Source organism: Oncorhynchus kisutch, linkage group LG5 (genome assembly GCF_002021735.2).
Source record: "Oncorhynchus kisutch isolate 150728-3 linkage group LG5, Okis_V2, whole genome shotgun sequence".
In the NCBI taxonomy this organism is placed as follows: Eukaryota; Metazoa; Chordata; class Actinopteri; order Salmoniformes; family Salmonidae; genus Oncorhynchus; species Oncorhynchus kisutch.
Genome location: NC_034178.2, coordinates 36,762,791 through 36,783,669, shown reverse-complemented (window position 1 = coordinate 36,783,669; position 20,879 = coordinate 36,762,791). Strand labels below are relative to the sequence as shown.

The window sequence follows — 20,879 nt, the reverse complement described above, 5'->3', positions numbered from 1 at the left end:
TTTCCTGTGCAGTGCAACTGCGCAGATCTGGCCAACGTTCTTTTCACATATGAAACATACAGCCAACGTTCTTTTCACATATGAAACATACAGCCAACGTTCTTTTCACATATGAAACATACAGCCAACGTTCCTTTCAACATATGAAACATACAGCCAATGTTCTTTTCACATATGAAACATACAGCCAACGTTCTTTTCACATATGAAACATACAGCCAACGTTCTTTTCACATATGAAACATACAGCCAACGTTCTTTTCACATATGAAACATACAGCCAACGTTCTTTTCACATATGAAACATTACAGCCAACGTTCTTTCACATATGAAACCTATGTAGCAGAGGTGGTTCAGTGAACTAACATAACGACAACCGCTGCCTGAGACCTGAAGACTTAACTTAGCTCCCAATACTAATAGTAATGCCAATGTCTTAGCTCACTGGCAATACTGGGATCATAATCAGTCTTTCTATGCTACTGGGGTCCTCTACTCTGCTCATTTAAATGGAGTATAAAACTTCCCTCAGTCAGATGGCTTGGTCTGTGCTGTGTGTGGGCTACCAGAGAGGTCAAAGGGCACTGCTGGCAGGCATTCCCTCACACTCACAAGCTATTATTTTAGGATAACCCCCTGGCTGTGTAGAAATGTCTCAGAACAAGGAGAGAATAGTCATTACCAGAGACAGTACCTGCTGTGCCCCTCTCCAGGTTTGACTGCAGGGCTCAGAGATGGCGGTGGCGGTAAGGTACCATTACAGCACAATTGATCGGCCTGCACTTAGTCCAATCCAGACCCTGTTGCACAGACCAGAGACTCCGCCCCCAGATCCGGTGACTCGACCAGATGTGTTTTTATTCGTATGGTTTTCTCTTTTTTTCACCCTCCTCCTTTTTCTGCACTAAGGATGAAAAGCAGACGTGACCAGAGTCCCTTAGCGTGCTTCATGTGTCCAAGCAGGTTACCGGCAGCTCCAGGGAGTCTGGACACCCTGCCAACAGACACGCACACACACACAAACACACACACACTACACATGCATAGAGAGAGTGTGTGTACAACATCCTTCATGTATCTTTCCCTGGTTGGGCATGACAGTCCATTTCAGAGGCCAACAATCCTCATCAGAAAGCAGCTAGTTGGGCGTAAGGGAGGGTCTTCTCCAGTTGAGGATGGGAGAGATGGATTCCTCCTACTCCATGCTTTATGGAACAACAGACACTAACAGGCTAATAAACATTCGTTTACGGAGCCAACCTGCTTGCAGCCCCAGCCCCCAGCCCCAACCCCCAGCCCCAGCCCCCAGCCCCCAGCCCCAGCTCAGCCCAGACATACCCAGCACCACTACTGTGTGCTTTACGAGGGCGTCGTTTTAAACCCAGACAGCTAGTGTGGCCTGACATAGATCAGAGCAGCTCCTACAGCGCTCCGGCAGACAGAGTCACGGCCCACGCCATAAATCCAGCACTTTCTCATAAAGCAATAAAAGACCATTAAAAGTCAGCGTCCCTCAGGACACAGATATGGATGGGAGACAAACAGTGGGTCCAGACACCTAACTCGCATCCTTACAGTATGTTGCCACTTTAGATGCACCCACTATACTGTAGACAGCTGGGAGTCTGAATAAACATCTGAAATCTGTGTCTGTCTTGCTACTGTAGTAAGCATTTCACTGTTAGTCAACGCCTGTTGTTCACGAAGCATGTGACAAATAACATTTGATTTGCAACTCTTTCATTTCATGCCAAAGGCAGTGATTGTACTTTCTGGTAAGCACTGTGATTCAACACTGTAGTGAAAGAACAGTATTTATGTCCTCACTGGGCTGCTTTCTGACTACTCGTCTGTCTTCACTGAGGCACTTCCTTGCTTCTTTCCCTCCTCCATTCTTTCTTTCCTTCTTTACTTCCTTCCTCCTCTCCCTCCCACCCTTTCTTCCTCACTTGTATTCCTTCCTTCTTTGTCTCTCTCTCTCTATTTGTCCTCCCTCTCCTCTCTCTGTCTTGGACTTTCCCCCTCTCTCTCTCTCCTCTCCTCTCTCTCTCTCTCTCTCTCTCTCTCTCTCTCTCTCTCTCTCTCTCTCTCTCCTCTCTCTCTCTCTTCTCTCTCTCTCCTCCTCTCTCTCTCCTTTTCTATATATTTATCTATCTCTTTACTCCTTCTTTTGTCATCTTTCATCTCATCTCTTCTATTTGTTTTCAACCACCCAAGGAAGTGAAGGATCAAAAAGGACTAGAGGTTCTGAGAGAGGCGATGAACTACACTATGCAGCGAGCAGGGGTAGTACAGAAGGTGTGATGAAGATATAGAGAGAGAATGTTCAACAATTAGTCACTGAATCCTGATCGCTGGCCACCATCAAGAGAGAGCGAGAGAAGGAGAGAGGAGAGAGAGAGAAGAGAGCAAGAGAGAGAGAGAGAGAGAGAGTAGGGAGACAGAGAGAGAGAGAGAGAGAGAGAGAGAGAGAGACAGAGAGGAGAGAGAGAAGAAAAGAGAGATAAGAGAGACGAGAGACGAGAGAGAGAGCCGAGAGAGAGAGAGAGAGAGAGAGAGAGAGAGAGAGAGTCAGTCTTCCGCCATCATATCGAGCAACTTCAGAGCAAACAAAGCCAAAAGAAGCCCTGACAGGCAGATAGCCCGAGAACCACAGCAATTCATTGTGCTTTGTGTCCAAATTATGATTAATGGAATATAAACAACCTTGATGTGGAGCTAGGTTTGATTTTCTATGCGCGGCGCCACAGCCACTCTGAAGTTGAGCTAATCCTGGGTCTTTAGCGGTGAGGAATGCACTGGGTTCATTGACTCCTCCACCCAGCTGGCTATGTGCTGTATGCCTATGGACCAGACCAATCAATGGGCCTTGTCTCATGGAGAGAGGAGAGCCCTCACACACACGGCCAACATCCTGATTATTTCAGGCCCCTCTGCTGCTAATGACCAGGCTGGTACCGGCTAGCACGTAATTATATTAATGACCAAATGAGCCACGCATGCAAATGGGCGGGCCAGGGAGAGACATAGGCCGTAGAGAGGGGTGGAGATTTGGGGGGAGAAAGGTATGGGGGGGATAGGGGAGGGGGGAGAGAAAGAGAGGGGGGGGTTGGAGAGAGAAAGAGACTGATCAATGTTCATTTTACAAAGTCACTGAGACGTGTCAGTGGTGTCAATAAGTGAATTAATTTGTCTGTGGGTCTGACACCATATTGCTCTGTTCCCCTCGAGACGAGAGGCCTCTAACCCACACACTCATACACATGCACAATGTGAATGCTAACACACACACGCACACACATCCACAGACAAAAACACCACACACAAACACATTAAATGACGTCTCATCCTCTAACATCCCCCGAGCAGGACGTTGTCCACTGATCCTGTGAGTGACATCAGTCCTCCTCAGAGACAATCTCCTGACCAGTGGCAGCCTGGAGCTCTCATTACAAAGCCATCACTTCAAACACACTGCCGCAATACTCAGAGAGATCTCTCTCTAGAGAGAGAGCGAGACACGCACACAAAAACTAATCTGCTTCTCAAGCACTCACACACACGCACGCACGCACACACACACACAACCAACCTCCCTCACTAATGCACACACAATAGACAACACTCATCACATTCTCTCACAGTCACACATACTCACCAACAGAGGAAGAACAAACCACCCTTCATCTTTCCCTTTCAGTCTTTAGTCCCACAGGTCTAAATCCCCCCAACAGCCTGTAGTGCTGCTCTGGGTGCTGTTGTGGCTGACTGGTTTGGGCTCTAGGAGTGGAGTTAGCCCTCATCAGTGGCCCCGTGGTAGTCTACACTGGGAGCCTTTAATAATCACCCACACACACAATGTCGCTCACGCGTACCCGCACATCTGCCAGCTGCCACAGTGGCAGATTGCATCCTGGGTGATATATAATGCACCATGGATAGAAGCTGTGACTGTTCAATTACAATCATTACCGTTACTTACAGGGATCTATCATAGACTTTGATGATAAGAAACGAAAGTCTGTACAAATGTGAGATTCGTGTGAAAATTTTTTTGGAGGGAAGTGGGTTGATTCTGTGATAAGACAACATCTGGACTGAATACATTTAGGAAGTTGTTATTTTCTTTCAACCTCAAAACTCATACTTGCAGAAATACATTACCTGCACAAACAAACACCTAACTTTGTGCTTTCTCTTTCTAAATCTAAGCCAGCCATGTTAGATTGGCCTGAGCCAAACAGCCCTGCCGGAGACAACAGCACCTGTGACTCCATTATGTAGTGTGAGGGTGGACATCACAGAACCCTGGGAAGCAGTGGACCACATGCAGAAGAAACGAAGGAGAACCAGCTCAACGGACCACAGTGCAATATCTCTCTCCTCCCTCTGCTCTGCCTCTGTCCTCCAGGGCTTGCCTTCCTCATTCACACACTTCTTTTCTAGGCTGTTGCACACCACACATTTTCATCTCCCTAACTGTATTACTGCAGCCTCCTGGGGCACAGAGACTTCGCACACTCAGCGAGAGAGAGGGGGGATAAGAGGAGAGAGAATAGCAGAGAGCAAGAGGGTGAGGGAAAGTGAGAGAGAGAGAGAGAGAGAGAGAGAGAGAGAGAGAGAGAGAGAGAGAGAGAGAGAGAGAGAGAGAGAGAGAGAGAGAGAGAGAGAGAAAAAAATACAGAAAGAGAGATGGGGAGAGAGATAAGGGGAGAGAGAGAGGGGAAGAGGGAGAGAGAGAGAGAGGGAGAGAGGGGGGGGGGTAAGGGGAGAGAGTAGCAGAGAGAGAGAGGAGAGAACACAAGGGATTCAATCTTTCTTCAACAGGATTCCTTAACTAATCACTCTCTTTAAAGAGGCTCCCTTTGATTCACCAAAGCAAAAGGGCTAAAGGGATTTCTAATTCACACATCACACTGTTGGACATGACACGGTCGCCCTGTTGCACTGTTAACAAGGCTTCTTCTGAATGCTGTGCCCTTTGACCTTTACCCTTACCATGGCTCCTCTTCATGGCAGAGGTTGTGTCCTCCGCCTCCTGCTGTTCATGGCACAGGCACAAAGACTTCCTCTAATGTTAATCTGCCCTGCCCTACCTTCCTCCAGAGGTGACACTGCTCTCTGGCTGCACCCTCCATCTCAGCCTGGCTCTGATGGAAGGCTTTGTGCAGCTCCTGATCTGCATTAGGCTGTGCTTGACTCTGATCTCTCTCTGGAGTCTATCCAGTACAGTATGGTACGGTTCGGGCAGAAGAGGAAAGGATGAATGGCCATCAGGACCAATCTCACTTACAAATTCGAGGCCTCCATCTCTCACTCTCTCTTTCTGCCTTCTTGCTTGGAGGATCTTTCCTCTCCTCCTCTCCTCTTCTCTGGATTGCACTGCATCAATCACAAGGGCTCACAGTGAATCTGCTAATGCCAGTGTAGAGCTGATCTCAGATCTGTCACACTGCTACCCATGATTCCTGCGTTCTTTATCTAGCGGATCACCCAGGAGTGGATGGCCTGTCTCCCTCCCTGCCCGCTCAGCCTTGTACTCATCACAAATGCACACAATACACTCCTCCTTATTCACAATCACTCAGCCAGATAAATCCCCTGCTGGGAAAGGATGGGGGTGTCATGCCATGAAGGGGCCTCACAGAATAGGCCTTATCCCTCTCTGGTGGGGGTCCTGAGAGGGTGGTGATGAGTCTGGATGTGGGAGATGGTTTGGGGGGGGGGGGGGGTTGAAAGATGGAATTGGACCACAGAGTCTGAAAGAGACAGAGGGGAAGCCACACACTGTAAGCAGAATGGCGATATTCTGGTAAGAATCCTCATCGTATCGCTAACCCTCGAGAAAAATTATGCCCATACACAAGGTGTGTGTGTGTGTGTGTGTGTGTGTGTGTGTGTGTGTGTGTGTGTGTGTGTGCGTGTGTGTGTGTGTGTGTGTGTGTGTGTGTGTGTGTGTGTGTGTGTGTGTGTGTGCGTGTGTGTGCGCGAGCACATGCGTGCGGCGAGCACTTGCGTGCGGCGAGCGTGTGTGTGTGGCGTGTGTGTGTGTGTTGATGACGGTTCAGTGAAAGAAGAGGCCAGGTTTGCTAGAGTAATCTCCTTGAGATCACTAAGAGATTAAGAGAGTACTGCATATTAAGAGAGTGCTGCAGGCAGGGAGGGAGACAGGCCATCCACTGTCAATGAGAATTAAGTCCCCAAACCTTTCCTCTCTCTGGGGCCCTCTCCATCTCCCCCTCTGCCCTGCACTAATGACACGGTCTCTGCAGAGTGCCACTACCGCACAGAGAAACAATGGGGAAATAATTACACTCTCTATACTGTACAAATTGCAGAGCAGAACAGAGAGAAGAGTGGCGAGGAGGTGGTGAGGAGTAGGACGGTGGGATGACTAACAATTACAACATAATAGGGGTTGGCTCTCATTACTGCTCCTATTAACATGCACCAAGTCATTTACCTCTTTGTGTGTGTGTGTGTGTGTGTGTGTGTGTGTGTGTGTGTGTGTGTGTGTGTGTGTGTGTGTGTGTGTGTGTGTGTGTGTGTGTGTGTGTGTGTGTGTGTGTGTGTGTGTGTGTGTGTGTGTGTGTGCTCCCAGCCCGCTCGCGTCTCTGCTCCCTCTCTATTCCCACCTGATCAGGATCCAAGCGTAATCGGGTGAAAAAGAGCCAGATCAGCGGATCAGCCTTGCGTACCACTCAATAGGTGCTAAGCAGCACAGATCCCCGACCGATCGCTTATTTAACCTTGCAGTGAACACTGCATCAATCTCTCCTCAATCGCTGCCCTTACTGCGAACACATTCACATTCATTTGGATGTTTCTGAAGTTCCCTCGGATTAATTTAAAACAGTCAATTCGGTGCAACGGTTTAGATTCAGCAATCTAAAGAAAACAGGAATCCAAAGTGACTTTTATGGTCAGAGTGTGAAGATCATTTGTTTAATTCCAGTATTTTTCACTAAAACGTCCTCTCACAGAGTGGTCATTTGACAGGTTGGTCACACTGTAGAAAACCAGAACATCAAAGTTATTTTCCCCTTACCGATCACCACCCCTCCTCTGTGCTGCATGACAAATGGTAGCCTGCCTAGTGCCTGCCTACCTCTTCTAAAAGCAGTCTTCTCCTGACCCTGGTCCTATTTCATTAGCCTATCATTGACCGTGTGCGTCCGAGTCCATGGAACAGTCACGGAACAAACAAGAAAGCAGGTAATCTATTCAAATCAATGCAAGGAATTAAGAATGAAAAATAACATCTTACCTAAATCTATAAAACCGATGGCATAATCAAATTGTTTAGGAATCAGGGATAGCACGCTTGCTGTGTGTTGCTTTTTCTTCACTCCACTGAATCCGGTTTCCGACTACTAGGCAATCCTTCGAGCTCCCTGTCCATCTAGCGGAGCCGGCCACTCTCTGGCAGCGGGGTGGGCTAAAGCCGGGGTGCCACCGCACGGGAGCCGGGTGAGCTGTCTGAGTTTGGTTATCGACTGGATCCACCCTCTAGTTATTATACTGCGTCCCATAATAGATGGAACCAAAAGAGGACAGTGACATAGACATGGGAAGGTTACTCATTCGTGGCATTAAAAAAAAGTCACCAAAAGTGAATAAATCCAAACACGAGAACACAGACTCGTGTTTTCTAAACGTTCCACACAAGTTAATTGTGTTATTGGCAATGGTCCCCCGCCAATGCCCGTAAGACGGGTCTGCTAGCGGCTGGAGAAGCGAGAGTGATGGTGATGGTAGAATGATAGTTGCGCTCCCCGTGCGCGCTCCTCCCGAGCTGATATCGATTTGACATGAGAATTGTGAGGCTGTCTTCCCGGTTCTGAACACTTTCGCTGCGCCCGCCCCATTTGCCATGTCTCAAGTATGCGTTCACTGATGTCATAGTTTACAAGTAGCCAAGTGAGGGATGTGCTGGAATGACGGCATCGGCAAGTCCAAGGAGAAAATCAAGAGGCAAGAGATGATGACGAGATGAATGCGATCCAAAAGTCTTGGCAGCTGCTCAACTGACCGATTGAATCGATTACACTTAGCATCACATAATAGGCCGGCTCGCTTCCACACTTCGAACATCATTTAACAAACCGTGGATAAATATCAACAGCCTAGGCCTACTTGATTCTGTGCCCGCGCGCGTAGGTGTGTAAATGTCAACCCCCAAGGTGATTAAACAACCAAATTGAATCAACTCCGTCTCACAGATATGCTCCAAGATATAGGCCTATGCTATCCATTATTTGATCCCTAGAATATTCTATGAAGGCTTTGCGATGGATTGCGTAGCGCTGTATTTATAGTCATTAGGCTTTGGCCAGGTCGATGTCCGCTAACGACCAAATAGAGGAGAATCGGCTGCAGGACTTGATATGCTGCAGATGTTTTACCACGTCAGAGATTCGAGGGCATATCATATATGGAGTGCCTTGTCTTTCTGTTCACTGTGTCTACACAGCTTGCTTTACATTGATCGAATAGGCGAAACATAGGCCTACAGTTAGCCTATGTTGCAATACTGAAGCTTTGATGGAGAGAGCATGAAATAAAATACGTTTTGAGTGTGCTCAGATAAACACGTGGCTAGGCCCGGCCGGTGCAATTCAGCTAGTACAATCAATCTCTCGTGGCGATGACTTTCCATCATCGAGTAGTCTACACTTCCCCTGTCTAGACATTTATCTAATAAAATATTTACCAAAAACAACCTCGCTGAGCTCGGGGCTGGACGGTTTTTCTTCTTTATGAGGGTGGGGGGGTAGAATGTGAGCTGTAAGGTTGCAGTTGAAGCGAAGTGAGGTCCTCACATATCATCTCATGGTCACTCATTATCTCGGTCTGATGAGGTAATGGCCTAACCTGGACTAAAACTAGTCCTACATTTATGAATCTACCTGTCTGCATGAAATATACATTTTCAATATGCCTAAGAAGATATAACATGTGCTACTTTCAATCAAATCAAAGTTTTTTGTCACGTGCGCTGAAACACCAACCACTACAGGCTTCAAAATGTTGATTGATGTCAGCTAATGTTGCAGTTTCCCTCACTGACTCAACAGAGGGATGGCTCTACTTCTTCCAATAGAGGTAGCCTACATGAATGAACACAATGTAGGACCGCGGAAAAGGACAGAGGCGCTCGAAAGGACTTCAGCACCATGGCCAGCTCCCTCGTGAAGACTAAAAACCCGCTGTTGTCTGCGTTGGCTCAGTTGTCAGATCAGACCAGCCACCAAAATGTTATTGGATTCAACGTGATCTCCAGCTGGATGATGTCAAGATATTTTGACATAATTATGTGAAAATCCAGCTAATGTGATTTCAGGAATATGAACCCAGCGTTCAGCGATGTGGATGTGGGGCCTTTTAGCAGAAGAGTGAAAACGGCCAATGGGTTCATTTCAAACTCCTGACCATTCCGTTAATATTATTTCATCAAAAGCACTTATCTCGTCATCCACAAACGGCCAGGTTGTATTGGAACAAACCAAATTGAGATGAAAAAAAAACCCACTTTGCTGGGCATCAAGTTTTGAGGTTAAATGTGAAATGAAATGTAAGCCATGGTACGGTAGACAAACAGGTATATTCAGCAAGAGCAGTGATTTCAGAAGAGACCAAGCCAAGGTTATCATAAAGACATATGTTTTATATTGATAATATCTTTCAACTTCCTTCATATATCCCATTTGGCATGAAAAGAGTTGATGGAAGAAATACTGCTGAATGGGTAAGAGTGGAGTAAAGTCCGTCTCGGGTTCCAGAGACCCAGGTTAATAGTATCCCTTCTGGGACTATTTCCCCCCAGAATCGTTGCCTCGGAGAGAAAAACATGGAAATATCTGGTCATAACTTGAATATTTTTTTTCCCACTCAATCAATATTTCCACATTTATCCCCTGAAAGAGAATGTTTTCCTGCTTTGTTGGACGCCTGTAGAAGTGGTGAGGTAAGATGAGATCACTGTAATTGATTTATCTCTGCTTAGTGGTGAGACATGTTTTTTTTATAAGACACATTTGATGGATATTGTGCAAAAAGACTAGGGGAAATGGACGAGAGAGGAGATAGATGATGAGAACTAAATCAAATCTATGGCCTGGGTAGAAAAGACATGAGCATAGTATGACAAAGAAGTGAGCTCACAAACTAGACTAGATAGGCCTAGACAAGTTAGTTAAATGGCAAAACAAGGGATGCAATGCTTATTGATTTAATGATCTCTGTGGGTAGTGTTTGAACTGCAGTGAGAACCAACGGTGGAATTAGGCCTATATACACTACATGACCAAAAGTATGTGGACACCTGCTCGACGAACATCTTATTCCAAAATAATGGGCATTAATATACAGTTGGTCCCTCCTTTGCTGTTATAACAGCCTGCACTCTTCTGGGAATGCTTTCCACTAGATGTTGGAACATTGCTGTGGAACTTGCTTCCATTCAGCCACAAGAGCATTAGTGAGGTCAAGCACAGATGTTGGGCAATTAGGCCTTGCTTGCGGTCAGCGTTCCAATTCATCCCAAATGTGTTCGATGGGGTTGAGGTCAGGGCTCTGTGCAGGCCAGTCAAGTTCTTTCACTCCGATCTCCACGAGCCACTTCTGTATGGACCTCGATTTGTGCACGGAGACATTGTCATGCTGAAACGGGAAAGGGCCTTCCCCAAAATGATGCCACAAAGTTGGAAGCACAGAATCTTCTAGAATGTCATTGTATGCTGTAGCGTTAAGATTTCCCTTCACTGGAACTGAAGGGACTAGCCAGAACCATGACAAACAGCTCCAGACCATTATTCCTCCTCCATCAAACTTTACACTTTGCACTATGCATTCGGGCAGGGAGCATTCTCCTGGCATCCGCCAAACCCAGATTCGTCCGTCGGACAGCCAGATGGTGAGGCGTGATTCATCCACAGGAGGTTGGTGGCACCTTAATTGAAGAGGACGGGCTCATAGTAATAGCTGGCATCAAACACATCAAACACATGGTTGGATACCATTCCATTGGCTCCGTTCCAGCCATTATTATGAGCCATTCTCCCCTCAGCAGCCTCCACTGGATTCATCACTCCATGGAAAGTGTTTCCACTGCTCCAGAGTCCAATGGCGATGAGTTTTACACCACTCCACCTGACGCTTGGCATTACGCATGGTGATCTTAGGCTTGTGAGCGGCTGCTCAGTCAGGTAAACCCATTTCATGAAGCTCCAGACGAACAGTTATTGTGCTTCCAGAGGCAGTTTGGAACTCTGTAGTGAGTGTTGCAACAGAGGACAGACTATTTTTACCCATTACGCGTTCAGCACTCGGTGGTCCGATTCTGTGAGCTTGTGTGGCCTATCACTTAGCGGCTGAGCCGTTGTTGCTCCTAGACGTTTCCAATTCACAATAACAACACTTCCAGTTGACTTGGGCAGCTCTACCTAACCTGTTGGAAAGGTGACATCCTACGACGGTGCCACGTTGAAAGTCACTGAGCTCTTCAGTAAGGCCATTCTACTGCCAGTGTTTGTCTATGGAGATTGCACATATTTGTGTATATATAGTGTATTTCCCTTGCATTGGCAGTGAAACCTCAAACCTCAAAAGCCCAACTGGTAAAACTGCAGTGCATTAATTCTCCCTAATCTAGTCTGAATCACTGGATGAGATGTGCCTTAATGACTTTACGCACATCACACTTCCCCATGATTAAGCCATAGACTCTCTTTGAATGAGCACACCCTCTCCTTGCATATTTCAAGCTCATTTCTCCCCCCATATGGCACACATTAAGAGCAACAGAGGAGGCGGTAATTCAACACCTCCAGGGTAGACACACATCATTACTTCTAACACGAAATAAGGCCACCCAAGCAGCCCTGTTTAGAAAGCACCATGTGGGACACCTGAAGAAAATATCCAAAAGTCGCTGTCATAAGCGCTAATGGCTAAAGCTCATAGATAACGATTGGGGACATAACTGCACCGAAAAACCATAACTCACCCAGCACATGCTTCCATCCTAATTACACACAGGAGGCGCACACACACACTACTCACTGAATGGACCACCGCGGGTTTCCAAGGGTCTCTCTCTCTCTCTCTCTCTCTGTCTCTCTCTCTCTCTGTCTCTCTCTGTCTCTCTCTGTCTCTCTCTCTCTCTCTCTCTCTCTCTCTCTCTCTGTCTCTCTCTCTCTCTCTCTCTCTGTCTCTCTCTGTCTCTGTCTCTCTCTCTCTCTCTCTCTCTCTCTCTCTCTCTCTCTCTCTCTCTCTCTCTCTCTCTCTGTCTCTCTCTCTCTCTCTCTCTCTCTCTCTCTCTCTCTGTCTCTCTCTCTCTCTCTCTCTGTCTCTCTCTGTCTCTGTCTCTCTCTCTCTCTCTCTCTCTCTCTCTCTCTCTCTCTCTCTCTCTCTCTCTCTCTCTCTCTCTCTCTCTCTCCCTCTCTCACACACACACACACACACAACTGACATTTTGATTTTCTGAGTTAATTGACAATGTTCATATACTAATAAAAGAAAGACAACACGTCTAAAATTCTATTTCACCTCATAGCCTGTCTAATTTTGTCACAAATGAAAATGTGGCACTAACTCACCCCTGGGTTGATGTTTCATCATTCTCTCAGCAGAACTGCACTTGCAGTTAGAAGCCTGCTAGCGGCAGGCGGACGAGCAACACCCACCCTCATCGTAGGCAGATGAAGCACGAGCTTGAGTGAGAAGCTAACTGAAACTGGTTAGCTTTAGAAAACCCTGAGTAGATCTAACTTGCTTCGTAGGATACCCTTCTGCTCTCTGCTGCCATGAAGGTTATTGAGGGCATACATCTTGTTTCCCCACTTTTCATCCGCTGCATAGAGATTCTTATTTTATTTGAGGTTACTGGCCGTAACCTTAGCCGACCCATAAATAGTGTTCATCCCAGACAGTCTGTTCAGCCACAACGTCTGTCAAGAGCAGCTCAGATAGGCCTGCCTGCATGATATTTTCTGTGTTAGTGTTGTGAACGGGGTACAACTGCTGACAATCCTTTAGAACATCAGCTACGTAGCCTGATTCATATTTAAGAGCTAGCCTATCTATCATTCATCATATGATCAATCAACTGAATAAATCCTGACCCAGATTACACAGGAGTTCAACAGACTATATCAAGAAAGCAGTCTCAGGCTAATCAATGCAGTGCCACACCGTGCAATCCTCTGCTGTGTAATCCTGAAATAAACTCATCTGTTGACTAATGTGTGGTGTTCTGCTGCCATCTAGCGGTGAACCGGTGTCACCGATAGCACAGGCTTGGTGGTTTTGAGGTCAGACAGATTTATGGTTTTTACAGAAAGATCTGAAACAGTGCCCTTTTGTGGGGAGACATTCCTCCCCAGTCCCCAGCTAACTAAAATAATGAAACCCACAGAAAATAATTGTTTGAGATCAGCAATTATTTTGGAAAAGTTCAGAGCGTTTCTGTTCATGGTCACCATCAAAGATTGACTAAAATTATGATTAATAAAATCACTGATGCTTAGCGCCAACGGGTATATTTGGACCCCAAGTGTCCAAAACATAATTTATAAACCCTTTTTTTGATCCATTCCGGAACTGTAAGACTTTGTCAAGCAACTAGTTACTGACGAAAAAACACAATTTACTATGATTTCTGTCTTAATATGGAATAAATAAAAAATAATCTTTCTGAAAAATGTTATTCAAGTGCGCACTTTGTCATAAAAGCATCACATTTAGCACAGAAGATGCATGTACCCTGAAAAGATATACATATGGCACCACTCCCCCCCAAAAATGTAAATGCATATTAAGCTTCCAGTCAATCTCTATACCAAGGTGAGAGTCTCATCTTTCAGATTAAATTGGAACGGAGTTGACAGCCCATAGCTTTCCGAAAATCTGATCATACTGCCCATATCGGTTGTACCGGTATGTCAGACTGGCTCAATCTGTAATTTCTCAGCCCTTGAGTATCACAGAATCACAACACATTTTTCAGTTGCTATGGGTGAAATTTATTCAAATAACAGTTAAAAACATGACACACAAAAACATATATTTTTTTTACATAAACTTGACTATAAATGTGTAAAAAAATGTATTTACTTGTGTTACAAAAGGTTTTTATTTGATTATTTTACTGCTTGACAGGTGTTACTTTGCAATCATTACCAATTTGGTCATCAAAAAAAATATGTTGCCACTTTTAGGGTTAAATTGCACACAAAAAAAAGGAGATAAGTTCTTTTGAAAATATTTATTTCAAAATGTTTCAATTGGCCTTGAAATATAAAATTACTTCACAAGTCTTTGCAAAACATCGACCAAAAGGTCCGACTCCCTTTCTCATAAATAAAACATTGAGCTTTAGATTCATTCGATAGTTTGTGTGCGATAGGGACTACAAAACACCTGCAAAGACCAGTCTGAAGTGTTGTTCAAACTGGTACATACACAACATGCTGAAAGGTACATCCCTGTCTGTCACACACAACTTTATCAGAAAATGCAGAAAATAAGCACATTGTTTAGAAATGAAACAAATGTTCTTTCTGGCAAACACACCAGTGGAAGCATGTAATACAAATTTGGCAATTGTTGTAAGGAGTATATACTTTTCTCTAGCAAGGAAAATGGTAGCAGGCACTCATAAGGTTTGCCAAGGCCATTTGATTGGTCTTCATTATCTCTATTGAGATGTACCCTGGGCTGTGTTGGCTTCACCTAACTGTCCTGTGTTCCTTCTGCTGCTGGGGGCCTACAGTTCATCACGGCTGAGCCGGGGTTTCCACTCGGGGTGGTTCAGGACGAAGTCTGCTGCTGGGGGCCTACAGTTCATCACGGCTGAGCCGGGGTTTCCACTCGGGGTGGTTCAGGACGAAGTCTGCTGCTGGGGGCCTACAGTTCATCACGGCTGAGCCGGGGCTTCCATTCGGGGTGGTTCAGGACGAAGTCTGCTGCTTTCAGCACCAGATGCACAAACTCCTCCACATCAAAGGAGTAGTTGGTGAATTTAGGATGCTCCCCCAGGGTGGGATGGTGACCCTGTGTGTGTGGGGGGGTGAAAGAAAGAGTCGTTATGAACACCGCACTGCAGGTCTGTGATTTGTGAGTGTGTGCGAGGCAACGCAAGTGTATATACTAAAGACAAAATGACAGATGAGTCTGGTGGTACATGCTGCAGCTACAGGTGGGGATTGGTAAGGTGTCTCTGGGGACCTGGGGCAGTGAGTTAGGTGGAGGTGGCAGGAGCGGTACTGGAGTGTCCCACCTTGTCCTCTGGGAGCACTTTGTCCCTTTTTTGCCAAGTCGCATATCGGATCCCCCGCAGCCGAGCCAGATCTCGATAGCAGCTCTCATCCTGACAGTTATATCTGTGGAGAACAGATGCAGACACTTTATCTCCTGCTCTCACTCTCTTCTCTCAGTATGCCTCCCAGCCCTGCATGGCCTGGCCTGATGAATGCCTGTTTAATTAGGCCGTTATTCACTGCTGCACCTCATGGCTAAGGGCTAACAGAGCACAGCATGCTGCCAGACCCATCACACAGATAGCACTATATCCAGCACAGACGGCACAGGGAGCACTCTGCCCTGTTGGCCTGTACTACACCATTCACAGAGCATGGAAGGACGGACAGACAGACAAGGATCCAATGGAACAGACAGATACACAGACCCAGAAAAACCCAAAGACATAAAGCAGTTTTAGACACAAACAGACAGACTGAACAGTGTCACTCACAGCTCAAAGATGACAGCCCAATCAGGGAGGAAGAGCAGGTGAGTAAGTCCCGCCCCATGAATCCCGATGAAGATGTCAGAGTTGTGGGTAATCCTGAGTTGTTGCAGGAACGGGACGTCCCTTCAGACAAGACAAGACAGTTATGAAACTTAACTTACTACTTAACTCATAATACCCCTACTGACTTCACTCCAACATAGTATACCACTCAATATTTACCCCACTCTAATAGCGGTGTGTCAGACAATAAAATACACCTGTTACTCAATTCCCTTTGTGCTGCTGCCTTATGTCCTCCAGCAGCACCATATCATTTATCCACCAATAATGCATCTAAAGAACACAAACTGTTCACACTCACTTGTATTTGTAATCCACCACTTTGACCTCGAGTAAAGGCCCGGTCTTCAGGGCGTTTGTGAGCTGTATGAACACAGTGAGATGCATTCTCTGATCAATGAGAGGAACAAACACAGACACCGGCCGCATAAATCACAGGCATTTTACTCCGCCAGTTTAAATAAGATTTTAAATGGCCAGTTAAGAGCTGGAGGAGGCAGTAAATCAATTGAGGGAGGGAGAAGTGGGCAGTGCTGCCTCAGACTGGACTCACCTCCTGCTGGTTTAATGTCTTGCGATAGTCTGTGCTGCGTGCTAACAACATGACACGAATCCTCCCCTCCTGAAACCAAGAGCATAAGGATCAGGAGTAGTCAGATGATATAAATAGGACGTCTATATTGGATATGGTGTATTAACAGAAATAGCCAAAGAAGAACTCCAGCATTTCACGTAATACATTTTTTTCTCAAACGTGTAAAAGCATTCAACTTTGTCGATTTTCAAAACAGTCTAAAAGAACCAGAACTCTGTGACCTTTTGCAAAACAGTAAATGCACTTTCAAAATGTGGTTGCCTTCTCAAAACATTAATACAGTATATTCATCTAAATTATATTATACCATAAAAATGGCAAATATATTCATAAAAACAAAAAAAGATAGAGTCCAAGCAGACGAAGCAGAAAGTTCGTCTGTCTTTTTAAAATCCCAGGAGATCAACACATGTTCTTAGCAGTCACTAAATCATGATGATCAAAATTGGAATTACAACTATCCAAAGGTGTACAATCATGGGCAATTACACTCCTTTTATGCATGTTTCACTAAACAATATACATCAAATCAAATATTCTTCCAATGAAAAAGACGCAATAAGGATTCATTCATCAGTATTATCACAATCAAATTCCATCTATTCAACACATAGGTTGATTGGCTCATTGTTTTGTAGACTTTTCGTTGGCGCACAGAAACACAATATAAATAAGGATACAACGGAAAAACACAACTGATATGAATGTAAATGCCTCAATCCACATCAAAGCTCTATAATGGAAGGTCACATCTTTACATGTCATGAAAGAAAAAAATTATATATATATACATCTAAACTTATTCCCCATTGCCTAGATCTTCCCCATTGCCTAGATCTTCCCCATTGCCTAGATCTTCCCCATTGCCTAGATCTTCCCCATTGCCTAGATCTTCCCCATTGCCTAGATCTTCCCCATTGCCTAGATCTTCCCCATTGCCTAGATCTTCCCCATTGCCTAGATCTTCCCCATTGCCTAGATCTTCCCCTATATTTGCATGGTATGACACTGATGGGGTGATTTAGAAGTATTTACTGATTACTGGAAACATTGAACACAATTTCACACATTTCTCTTCCAATTCCAATAATGTGTAAAATTCACTTAACAGTGAATGTTGTATTCAATGATGACATCTGTATTTAAAGTTTAGCAAAAGTGTGTCTAAGATGTGCAACTCAGGGAACTCAGGCAAGAAAATCTTCTGAAGTCCTGTAAATGTATTTGAGCATTTGAACATTGCTGCTATAGATACTTTTCAAATCAGATCCCCAAAATGCTTGAATGTGATTAAGAAAAACTGTAAACCCATCCATAGCTTTTCAAGGACCTTAATCTCAATTTGATGTACTTGTAGAAAACTCCCACAACCAATAAGGGGCAGGCTCCCATCCAGAGGTGAAGTGGGAGTTTTCTACAGTATTTTTTATTACATTTTTTTTACACATTACATAGAGCTACAGCACAGAGGGTTTATATAACAAGTGAGAGAGTAAATGCCCTGTACAGCATCACCATCTAGTGGCTAAAAGTCCTACAAAACTCAATTTCAGTCTCACTGGCATTGTACCATCTGAGTTGGAAATAGCCTCAGGAAGACAACTCCTAATGTTAAAAAATGAAAAACTGTGAAAGTGATCAGCCACAAACCACACAGACTGTCAGGAGAAACCCAGAGGGAACACACCACCACATAATGCCAAATACATGCAGTTACCCAACTAGAAAAGCATATTAGATGGATGACATGAAACAGCAGTGTGTGCATAAGGAGAGCTGATATTGTGATGAGTAGAACACAATGGTAGAGAGGAGCAGTCTGCTGTCTCCCTGAACCATTAATCAGAGGGATGAAAGGAGGAGCTGAGAGGAGCTGAGAGGGGGTCAGGGCCGGGCACACCTCTTATTCAGCTGGGAGACGGTATCGCAAGCACTGCCATCTCACAGGAAGGCTGTTAGCATATTCTTAGCATCAGCCGAGAATACACAATGAGCTGCATCCTCGCAACAGTCTTCAGTGGTCGTAAAGATACAGTCAAATGCACTCAGTCTGGGGTCGTAAAGACCAGTAAAGCCTGTATCGGTGAGCTACAGACCAGTGAAGAAAAGGTGTGTGTGCATGTGTGTGTGTATGCGTGTGTGTCTGCATGTGTGGTCAGTATTCCTTACCTTGGGTCCATCCTGTGGAATGTTGAGTCGATATAGAACATACTGGGAGAAGGCCCTGAACATCAATTCACTGTGGCAGTCAGATATCTACCATTAACACACCAAGACAAATTCATTAGCTCCATCTGTCTGTCCCACGTGCACATACACAATGTCCCTCACACACACGCATGTACACACACACACACACACACACACACACACAAAGACACACACACACACAATGTCCCTCGCACACACGCATGTACACACACACACTCAATGTCCCACACACACACACAATGTCCCTCACAAAACACGCATGTACACACACACACTCAATGTCACACACACACGCAATGTCCCTCGCACACACGCACAGATGCACAGTGAGAATTGTATTTGGATAGAAATCCGACAAATCCAAACACATTCCATACCCACACAGAAAGACATTTAAAGCCATGCCAAGCACAGGTCTACGATTCCCTCCTACAGGCCAGAGCACAGCAGTCATAAATATAAACACATGAATATAAACATGACATAAGCAGCAGGAGCAATCCAAGGCATCAGATATGAGGCTAACCTATCAATATTTCACACCTCAAGGCTGACCCCCCCCTAGACCTAAGTATTTAAATGATACCATCTTTACACAAATCTCCTTGAAATTATCATTTAAATAACTTAAGAGCTGGAGATGATGAGTACATAGCATAAATATTTGACCCAAATGGCATGCTATGAGTTATGACCAAACTGGATAACAGATGATAAAAGAAAATGGCATGATGAGGCGAGAAGCATGAAAGAAAAAACCACAGACATAAAGCCTATGTGATCAAAATAAGAGAAGGCACGGAGGAAGGCATGGAGTCCGAAAGGCAGGGACAACCCAAGCAGCTCAAATGGATTCCGATTTCCTCATTGGCGGCGCAATCCTATCTCTATATTTTCATTACACATGAAGAGATACAGACAGAATACGAACCATAGGTGTGTTATAGAACAGCCCATATCTCATCCTGGGGAGCAGGGTAAACACCACGTCTTTGAAGCACACCTGTTTCAAGGTAATGGATATGTTATACAACCATGAATGACCCCCCCCCCCCCCCCCCCCCACACACACACTCTCTCTTACCCTTTTAGTGTCAAAAGTTTTCAGATGGATGATGTCATAGTCAGAGAAAGCATTCCAGGTCTCACTGAACAGATCCCTATATCTGTAAAAACTCAGACAAGGAAGAAAAATACATCAGAAAGATGACTTTGAAATTCAGTTGCTTCATCGGACTGGCTAAACTTCATGTCAGATTCCATGGAGAGTATTATGAAACACTGTTTTGAATTATGGTGTATGTTTCATTAGAACTCTACTTGCCCAGCAGTCAGCCACCTGATTAAAGGTCCAATGCAACCGATTTTATCTGAATATCAAATCATTTCTGGGTAAAAATTAAGGATCTTACTGTAGTTTTAAATTTAAATTGTCAAAAAGAAACAAAAATAGCTTCTTAACAAAGAGAAAATTATCAAGCGTGAATTTTGCTAAGACTTTCTGTGAGTGGGCTGAGTGGGGAGGAGAAAACTGAAATGTAGTGGTTATTGGAATGCGCGACCAAGAGGGTTAGAGAACAGTTGCTTCATGACCAAAAGTATGTTGACATCTGCTCATCGAACATCTCATTTCAAAATCATGGGCATTGATATGGAGTTGGTACCCCCTTTGCTGCTATGACAGCCTCTACTCTTCTGGGAAGGCTTTCCACTAGATGTTGGAACATTGCTGTGGGACTTGCTTTCAGCCACAAGAGCATTAATGAGGTCGGGCACTGATGTTGGGTGATTAGGCCTGGCTCGCAGTCAGCGTTTCAATTCATCCTAAAATTGTTTGATGGGGTTGAGGTCAGGGCTCTGAGCAGGCCAGTTAAGTTCTTCCACACTGATCTTGACAAACCACTTCTGTATGGACCTCGCTTTGTGCACGGGGGCATTGTCATGCTGAAACAGGAAAGGGCCTTCCTCAAACTGATGCCACAAAGTTGGAAGCACAGAATCGTCTAGAATGTCACTGTGTCCTGTAGCGTTAAGATTTCCCATCACTGGAACTAATGGGACTTGCCCAAACCATGAAAAACAGCCCCTGACCATTATTCCTCCGCCAACAAACTTTTCAGTTGACACTATTCACTCGGCAGGTAGCGTTCTCCTGGCATCCGCCAAACCCAGATTCATTCATCAAACTGCCAAATGGTAAAGAGTGATTCATCACTTCAGAGAACGCATTTCCACTGCTCCAGAGTCCAATGACACCG

The 20,879-nt window shown here is 45.1% G+C and overlaps 2 protein-coding genes across 2 annotated transcripts in view; both read right to left on the bottom strand.

Annotated features, from left to right (window-relative positions):
• Positions 1 to 7,843, bottom strand: part of LOC109890190 (chemokine-like protein TAFA-4) — a 60,712-nt gene extending 52,869 nt beyond the window's left edge. The window contains exon 1 of the mRNA XM_020482165.2: positions 7,269 to 7,843. The gene's annotated coding sequence lies outside the window, so the exon portion shown is untranslated. The remainder of the gene's footprint in view (positions 1 to 7,268) is intronic.
• A 6,164-nt stretch (positions 7,844 to 14,007) lies between these two features.
• LOC109890189 (EGF domain-specific O-linked N-acetylglucosamine transferase-like) lies at positions 14,008 to 20,298 on the bottom strand. The gene is made up of 8 exons (XM_031825010.1): positions 19,706 to 20,298; positions 19,553 to 19,624; positions 18,580 to 18,666; positions 16,369 to 16,437; positions 16,117 to 16,178; positions 15,756 to 15,875; positions 15,282 to 15,384; positions 14,008 to 15,055 (listed from the first exon to the last, which is right to left on the bottom strand). Exons 2-8 carry the CDS (start codon positions 19,583 to 19,585, stop codon positions 14,909 to 14,911), a joined length of 621 nt encoding a protein of 206 aa, XP_031680870.1. The 5' UTR covers positions 19,586 to 19,624; positions 19,706 to 20,298; the 3' UTR covers positions 14,008 to 14,908.
• Positions 20,299 to 20,879: the final 581 nt, after the last annotated feature.

Coding starts and splice junctions, on each gene's coding strand:
- LOC109890189 (XM_031825010.1), bottom strand. CDS start 19,585: ATGAGATATGGGCTGTTCTATAACACACCTATG. Junction 18,667..19,552: donor TGTTCTATAACACACCTATG/GTTCGTATTCTG, acceptor TGTTAATGGTAG/ATATCTGACTGCCACAGTGA. Junction 15,876..16,116: donor GTGGTGGATTACAAATACAA/GTGAGTGTGAAC, acceptor TCTTGTCTGAAG/GGACGTCCCGTTCCTGCAAC.